Raw genomic sequence first — 8,785 nt, 5'->3', positions numbered from 1 at the left:
GACCATTCACCCACTTACCACTGGAGAATTGCGAAAGCCCTTGATTGCTTGAAAGATACCACCACCTATGGTGCCCATGGTAAAGGCCCCACCACAGTCATCCACAATTCGCCAGGGGCTAGGAGCAGAGGGAAGGAAAAGATGAGCACATTTCTCATTCAGAAGCTACATGAAACCTTTGCTAACACAGTAAGAAATCAACAGTCTGCAGTGCAGGTCCCATGATATACAAAGTGAAAGGATTCTGAACATATTATTCACATCTAATCGGCCCTGAGTCATCTATCTAAACCTGAAGGAATAGCATCAGCTTCATTCCTCACTGCTGTTGTTTAAGTCCCTGTAATAGCACTTCATTCACTCATTAACAATGAGAGCATCTATTGTAAGTGGGGCACTATTCAAAAGCAAATGAACATGTATGTAGGAAATGACATTATAATCAACAATGCTGAGTCAATCTCCTGGAGGTCAAGGTAAGTTCTCCAGCTGAAGCAAAACATCAAGGTGAGACTGGAAGAATGCAATAGATACAGAGGAAAACAATTTTTTTTTTAAACACATTCTGCGCTTGAAATTCTTAAAAAATTTTTTTTTGCATTTGGAAGTTTAGTTTATATTGGATCCATTTATGACACCGATTCCAGTTAGAGGGCAAATCTACAAACTCTGCTTCCAAATGCAGCACCCTAAATTACACAAGATACTGAAATCGGAGTAATCTGATTGGTTAAGAATAGAGCCACAATTCAAGGAATGTGATTTACAGTTTCCGAATAGTAAATTCACTTGAACTCAGTCAGTAAAAGTAAAAGATGCAATAAGTAACATAAGGGTCAAATATGATAATGGACTGCTGGCAATCTGGACTGCTGGCTCAAGTACTTGAGAATTTAACATATTGTTGCTTTTAGAAAATATGAACAGTGAGTCATTTCCAACTCTGCCAGGTAAGAACATAAAAACTTTAGGTCAAAATAACATTCTCTTTAAGTATAATGCCAATCAAGACTTTGAACAAAATGACTATCTCATGTGGCAGATACCCCAATTGTCAGCAGACCTGCTTTTGTGGTCCTGAAGCAAAGTCACCAACCCTTGGGATCTTGTTAGAAATGCAAACTCTTGGGTACCACCCAGGACCTACTGAACCAGAATGGACAGAATTAGATCCACAGGTGTTGTGATTTTACTTTAAAAATGTGAGGCGTGGGGCACTCCCTGGTGGCACAGCGGGTTAAAGCACAGCAGGAGGAAGCTAAGGCCACCTCCAGGAGTTCGATCCTGGTCTGCCCAGGAGGTGACCAACCACATGGCCCGGCAGACCTCTCCTGACTGCCCACTGCTCCCCTCAGCAGTAACCTAGTCAGTTCTGCTCCCCACTCTGTCTCTGGTGAATCCTCTCACAGCCCCTGCACCTCTGGCCTATACCCTGTTCCGTATGCACAAATAAATAAATCTTTAAAAAAAAAAAATGTGAGGAATGCCCTGACTCTAAAAGGGATTGGAAAATGTCTTTTAAATGGTAAAACCATTAATAGGAAATAAGAAGACATGGTAGAATAAATAGTGACCCCCTCAGTGTGGTAGGTCAGTACTTGTAAATATACAGATATAAGGGCTGGTGGTCTAAGAAATCTTAAGATTTAGCCTAACTGATCTAATCAACAGTTGCAGTTATAACCAGTGGCCATTAAAAAAAAAAAAAAAAAAGAGTAAAGAACAGAGGATTCCGTTCAGAGTGCAGAACATTTCAAGAGAGGCTGCCCACAACAAAATTAAGATGGAAAGAGTTTCACAACTAAATCACAATGTTTTGCAGGGAAGTGATGGACTACATAAACGGACGGTAGAAGACACACTCCAAAATAATGGAAATGCCAGACAGATATAAGAGAACTCACAGTTACAAGATTAAGCCACCATTTCTTAAGCATTAACTACTTTTTAAATAAATGGACAAGTTGCTAAAAGGCGTATTTTTACAAAAATAAAATCTATGATCTTTGAGAAAGTTAGATTTGCTTTCCTATAGTCACCTTTTAACTTTGCGAAAGAGTATTCCTGTCCCCTTTCCACTGTACAGAACAGAGGCTCAGATAGAGATTAACTTGCCCAAGGTCACATAGGCAGTAACTAGAAGCAATTTAAATACAAACTAGTATGCCAAAGTCCTCAAATTCTTTCCACTGTATGACAGAGACTAAGAGTTTTTGAAAAGAAAGCAAATAACAAGTATTATTGAAGATGAATAGGTCCATACTAAAAAAGGCTAGAGGTAAAGCAAGAAACTGGGAAGCTACTGTAAAAAGGAATTAAAAGACAAAAGATACGACCTTGACAACAGGATTCAAAAGGCAAATATTTTGTAAGAATTCAGCCAGCTTATGCTGTGCTCAAACAGGGGGAGGGAAGATGTAAAGGGGAAAATGCAACTGTTTGAGCTGGGATGATGTGAGAAAATGCCCTTACCAAACAGGACAGTCCAGAAAGAATATGAAAGCAGTTTGACTACAAGCTAACCAGGCAACTGACTATTGCTTCAGGACGTTATGTACTAAGTAAAGTAAGAGGATTACCGAATGGCTTAAATCAATGAGACCTATTACATGACCCTAGAAGCCTTCAACTAAGAAACCTAAGACTTCTCGCACCAATTATGCTGATTGCTATTTACATGCCTGATACCTTGATGCGTTCATTCCTTGAACCTAAGCAAGTGCTAGCACTGAATAAAACAATGAATTGGTTTTTTCTCATAGATGTTCAGCGAACAATCGTTACCATCTTTCTTTCCCAGATAATTTTCGTCCACCTCCTCCCGCCTACAGTTTACCCAGGTCCCTGGGCATGTTCTACGCTCCACACAGTTGAAACGCTTCGCCCAGGGGTCACATCATCGTACAAATAATGCCCCAGACAATATCCCCCCCTCTCCCCCCGAGGCCTAGCTCTCCTTTCTCAAGGAGGAACTGAGCAAGAGCGAGGCGTAGGGACGCGTCCAAGGTCACCTCGGCGGTCAGAGGGGATTATTACTGACCCCGCACCTGCCGACTGGACTCAGGGTTAGGAGCAGGTTCCGATGCTCCATCAAACCCCAGTCTGGACCTCCCCGCCGTCCAGCGCAAGGTCACGAGGTGCCGGGTGGGGACCCGCGAGGCTGCCTCACGCTGAGGCAGCCCGCGGGGTACAGGGTTGAGCCGAAGCCCTCGTGGCCTTCGGTTACCAAGCCCGTGTGGACACACCGCGACCGAGTCCGCCCTGCCCCTCGTGAGCTGGTCAGGGGAGAGTGAAGGAAGCAAGGAAGCAGACAAACGAGGATAGGGGGTAAAGCTCACCAAGGCTCTCGCGCGTATTCCTCCATCTTGACTCCGGCGCCGCCAGCGATGCCGGGCAAGCTGGGCGGGGCTTGACCCCAGCAGCGGAAGTGATCCCGAGAGGCGGGCGTTAAGGTCTATGGGGATTGGCTCGCTGTCTGCCCTCAGCCAATGGGTGCCCGGGGGCGGGGCGGCGGCCGTGCGGAGAGGCTGGCGGTCCGCCAGGATTTCTAAGGCGGCAGGTCTGGGCTGAGCGAACGGGCGGAAGCTCTGCGGCGCTGAGTTCAAATTACCTGGTCATTGAAGGTCCCTTGACCTGAGGTAAACCTGGTGTTATTCCGCTGGGGTTCACCACCCTTCATGGGTAAGGTTTCTTTGTTTTTAGTACTTTGTCAACTAATGCTACTAATTTGTCAAGATTTGAGAAACCTTCATGACTGCGATTTAGTGTTTTATAGTCGCCGTGTCTGGGATGCAGTCGGTAATCACTAAATGTTTGTGAACTGGATCTATCTGGTCCATCTAGGGTGCCCACTTAGTTGGAGGGACAGAGACAACAGCCACTTCCTGACCTGCGTCCCAGTCACCAGGTGTGAGGGATGTTTAGCCCAGAGAAGAGAAATCCAGAAGAATGGGACCTCATGCATTGGCCCCCAGCACACACTCAGCCAAAACTAGTCGCAGGCTATTGGAGGAGAGCTTCTCACTTCTGCACTTTCCGGTGCCCTGAATAATCTGAAACTGCAGAAAGAGTGAGGTTCCCTCTGACATTTTGGGAGCCAGATAAGTAGATAACCTGAACTCTCCTCCACCGTTACTGAGCTACAGAGTGTCAGTAAAATGTGTCTTGTAACCAAAAGAACATTTTAAACGGTGTCATCTGCTCTGGATGTGTATGTCCAAGAAGTCCTTTTTGGATTGTAGGACTGTAATGAAATGTAATAAATTGCACAGGCTGAAGAGACAATATAGGAGATGGATGATGCCGAACCAAGAAAAAGAGCTCGCAGAGCAAGAATTGATGTTTACTGAGCACTCCAGATCTAGTGTATAAATATTTCAGTATATTTGTATGCTGGTGGAGCAAGGACCCAGGTGAAGTCTCCTTTAGCTCCAGCACCCAACCTTTGCTCCTATTCCATGGTCATTACACAATCTCCTGAATGTGTTTGGCTTTGAGTAGATTTCCTATAGAGAAGAGGCCCTGTTCTGTGTTCATGCTGTTCCTGCCCACTTGATAGTGACTTTATGCATCTGCCTGTTGTGAGCTTGGTTCTTTGAATCAAGTCACTCACCAGGAATGGTGAAAATGCTGCATTTCTTAGTTTACACAGCTGAGGGCCAGACTCCAGGGTGTGTCAGCCAGCTCTGTTCATCCTGGAGTTCCGCATCCTAAAGGGGTTTACTGTTCTGAGAGCTGCTGCTCTAATCAGCAGGACTTCTTGGACCTCTCACCTTCTGCCTTCTCTGTACTGCAGTGTGTCAGGATCAGCTTGGCTGGGCAAGGCCTGGGACTTAGCCTTTATTGGCTAGCGGAGGATGATGTTACCCCTTCCTCACTCCGAGTGAATAAGCCTCTTGGAAGAAGAGTTTGGTATTGTAATCTCCTCCTACCAAGTCTTAAAGGAATCTGAAAAGTCTGAGACAGAACATGAAGGAATGAGGAAGACTGAGTGAAAACTTGCCATAAATGTAAAGGGGGAGTGGGGAGACTGGACTGTCATTTTTTGTGGAAAGTCAGGTCTGAGACACTGCTGACACCTCCAGTGGCCATCACTTTGGGGACAATGACTCCATATGAGCTGTGACCTGTAGAACTTGTTTTACTAGGAGATTTCCCCAAGTAAATAAGGTGAAGAAAGGAAGTTCTCCCTGTGCCTAAGGAAAACCACTCGAGTAGATGAGCAACATGAGGCTAAGTCCGCGAGTCTTCCCCACTCTAAAGGAATTACCCACCCCTGCCACCTCCACCTCACAGTGAGCTCCTGTTCACCTTCCATGGTTGGAAAGTAAACCAGTTCCTTTTGTCTTAGTGGAGGGGCCATTATGGAGACTGGGATGGGGATAGATATCCAGGGTGCTGAGCAGAGACTGTCACCAGGCGGATTAGAAATCCAGAGCCAGGCCCTCGGGTTAAAGTAAGAACTACGAAGCTAAAGCCACTTCCGCCTGAGTTCGATCCCCGCCTGGGAGCTGATCCACATGGCGCTGCAGATCACTCCTGACCCGCCCACTGCTCCCCTCAGCAGTGGACTTCGTTGATCTGCCTGTTCTGCTCCCACTCTGTCTCTGGTGAATCCTCTCACTGCCCCTGCACCTCTGGCTTGTACCCCAGTTCTGTATGCATAAATAAATAAATCTTAAAAAAAAAATAAATCCAGAGCCAGTTGAAAGACCCCTACTCTGTGTTCAGGATGATCCTTAGTTTAGGGTACAATTGGGGAGGGTACAGAAAAATCTTGACATGATTCCTACCCTTAGCATGTTCAAACTGTCCTTGAGGTGAAAAAATGAGTTCCTGTGAAGTAGCTGTCGTGTCAAATTTATAAAACGTCACAATGTGTGACATAGAACATAAGTGCAGATGCTTTCAGTGGGGGGGCTTTGGAGGAGGCAGGGCCTGTAGAACTCCATCCACCAGGAGGTCACAGGCTGTACATGTGGCTTCAGAGCCCCCAGTCCCACTTGGCCCTGAGAATCACAGGTTGGCATGACCAGGTAAGGCTCACACCACAGTCAGCTCTAGGGCTTGGGGTTCCAGTCTGTGTTTGGGGCCAGGGGCTTGCTCCCATAGGCAACTCCAGCCTTACCCCAAGAAGAGAAGAAAGTTTCCAGAGGAAACTCCAGCCTTACCCCAAGAAGAGAGCCAGAGTGACTCTATACAATGGACCCTTGGACAACACAGATTTGAACTGTGCCTGTTCACTTAGATGTGTATTTTTTCAGTAAATACAGTTGATTCTCCCATCTCCACAGACATGGAGACCATGGATATCAGGGACTTTCTATGAGGGATTTGAGCGCCTGTGAATATTGGTACCCACAGAGTGGGGGTTGAGATTATCCTGAAGTCTATCCCCCAGGATACCAAGGAGGGCGCTGTAGTTAATGGGGGGAATCAGAAGTTACACACAGATTTCCAACTGCATAGGGTCATTGTCCCTAACCCCAGATTGTTCAAGGGTCCACTGTATCGAGTGAATACTCCACCATCTGCAGTTTTGTTTTCCTCAGCTTCAGTTACCTACCATCCACTGAGATTCAGAATGTTATATACAATAAGATATATTGAGAGAGAAGACCAAATTCACATGGCTTTTATTGTAGTATGTTGTTATAATTGTTCTATTTTGTTATCAGCTACTCCCTAGCTGTGCCAAATTAAAAAATTAACTGTGTCTAGGGTTAGGGACTATCCACATTTCTGGGCATCCACAGGGGACCTGGGGACATAGTCCTGAGTAAGGGGGCCCACTGTCATAATATGGTGAGTGCCTATAGTGTGTGTGATGCTATGTTATGTACTTTGCATATAATATATTTAATAACCAAGTCTGTGCAGTAGGTACTTTTTTTCTCTTTAAGTAGGTGCTTTTAATATCCTGTTCCATTTCATCAGGCTCAGAGAGGTTAAATAACTTACTCAGTGTCACACATCTCAGATTTGAGCCCATGTCATTTGATTCTGGAATCTGTGACCTGATCTGCTGCACCCTATATTCCTGAAGATGTGACTTTGCTGGGTTCATTCAGCCCAGTTGAGAACCACCCTAAACTCTCATTAAATTAATTCTGCTTCTCCACCTCTCCATGTAAATTTTTAAGATTTATTTTTATTTATTTATGCATACAAGAATTAGAGTGTAGACCAGAGGTGCAGGGGATGAAAGGATTCACCAAAGACAGAGTGGGAGCAGAACAGGCAGATCGACTGAAATACTCTGCTGAGGGGAGCAGCGGGTGAGACAGGAGAGGTCTGCTCTGGGAATCAAACTCATGCCGCAGTTGTGGCAACATGAGGTCTCTTTTCTCTCTCCATTCCTCTTGTACAACAGTGCTGTTTTTTTCCCTCTGGGGAATAGGCTGTTCCAGAGTCCCCAATACCCAAGATGGATTTGTTTTAGGTGGAAGGGGGTGCTGAACTGGTTAATCACGGCCTTGTGTGGAGTGGGTAGGGTAGAGGTCCTGCACCTAGGGACTGGAGGGGGCTCTCCTCCTGGCCTTTGGGTCCTTGAATTCTCCAGTCCTGGCTGTGATGTTCTTGAAAGCAAAACTTTCAAAGTCTGTGAACACTCCCAGCAAAAGGCTTCCAACAGAGTCCTATCAGAAGAGCCAGCTGTTTGGAATCGTAGGATGTGAAGCAGAGAAGACCCAGGGGTTGGTGGCCGACAGCTGTGGGTAGGAGGCCACTGTGAGGACTGCCCTTTGCATTTGGAAGCTGTGGGTTTGCTTGGTTGTGTCCCTAGAGCAGAGACTGCTGGGCCAGAGAAGGCCCCCAAAACCACATGGTGCAGGGCTGATCTTGGGGCTGAAGATGGGGATCTGTCTTCACACCCTTGCTCTTCTTCAGGAAGAGTGAACATTTTGGGCAGAAAGCCTTCGAAGGAAGAACTCCTGGGGGCTGGTAAGAGAGTTGCTTTCAACTGAGTAGGGGACCAGAGACGGCTCCAGAGCTGGAGTACCAGAAGATGATGCCTCTTCTAGAAAGCCCCTTCAGTGAGAGAAGACTGATGGGCCTAAGGCACGGTGCAAGTTGGGAGATGGGAATCAGCCGGAGACCACTTTCCAATGTATACACTGCCACCCATCCGTGTTTGCTCGCTTTCCTTGTCCCTCCTCTGGGCCGCTGGCCTGATTCCTCCCGACTCCACCAGTATGTCCTCTGTCAGGCCCTAAACAATTGCTCCTCCCTTAGTTTCCCTCTGCCTTGGAGTATAATTATTTTCTATTCCATTAAAATGCATTTGTATCATTTATTGAGGGTGGTTACTGCTGACAAGTTGAGAGAAAACGATGAAAGAAGAGAATGGATGAAGAGAAGAGCACCCAGAAAGAGAGTGACTATTTTTTTAAAAAAGATTTTCTTTATTTATGCATACAGAAATGGGGTACAGGCCAGAGGTGCAGGGGTGGCAAGAGGATTCAGCAGAGACAGAGTGGGGGACAGAACAGGCAGATCAACAAAGTACACTACTGAGGGGAGCAGCGGGTGAGACAGGAGAGGTCCTCTGTGCCATGTGGGTCACCTATGGGGCCGGGGCTTGAACCTGCACTGAAGTGGCCAGGGGTTGGCTTAGCATTGCCGTGCAGCGCTCCAACCCACTGGGCCACCGGGGAGGGCCCGACTATAAGTAATTCTATAGTTGCTAATAATTACCGTGCGTAGTCCAACTGGCAGGTGCCTCAAGCAGTGTTTCATGTATATGCTTGAATGTAATGTTCACAACCATCCTCTGAGGTCAGCACAG

General features: G+C 46.4%; 1 protein-coding gene across 1 annotated transcript in view; it reads right to left on the bottom strand.

The window, feature by feature from the left end:
- TIMM17A (translocase of inner mitochondrial membrane 17 homolog A (yeast)) overlaps positions 1 to 3,408 on the bottom strand; it is a 10,671-nt gene extending 7,263 nt beyond the window's left edge. Inside the window, exons 1-2 of the mRNA XM_004685261.2 lie at positions 3,339 to 3,408; positions 15 to 118 (exon numbers count right to left, since the gene is read on the bottom strand). Coding sequence (XP_004685318.1) covers positions 15 to 118; positions 3,339 to 3,364 — 130 coding nt within the window. The 5' untranslated portion in view covers positions 3,365 to 3,408. The remainder of the gene's footprint in view (positions 1 to 14; positions 119 to 3,338) is intronic.
- Between the last annotated feature and the right edge of the window lie 5,377 nt (positions 3,409 to 8,785).

The sequence above is a fragment of the Condylura cristata genome, unplaced genomic scaffold (genome assembly GCF_000260355.1).
Source record: "Condylura cristata isolate star-nosed mole 26May11 unplaced genomic scaffold, ConCri1.0 scaffold00018, whole genome shotgun sequence".
Taxonomy (NCBI): Eukaryota; Metazoa; Chordata; class Mammalia; order Eulipotyphla; family Talpidae; genus Condylura; species Condylura cristata.
The sequence above is the reverse complement of the archived record's forward strand: the minus strand, read 5'-3'. Positions and strand labels throughout refer to the sequence as shown.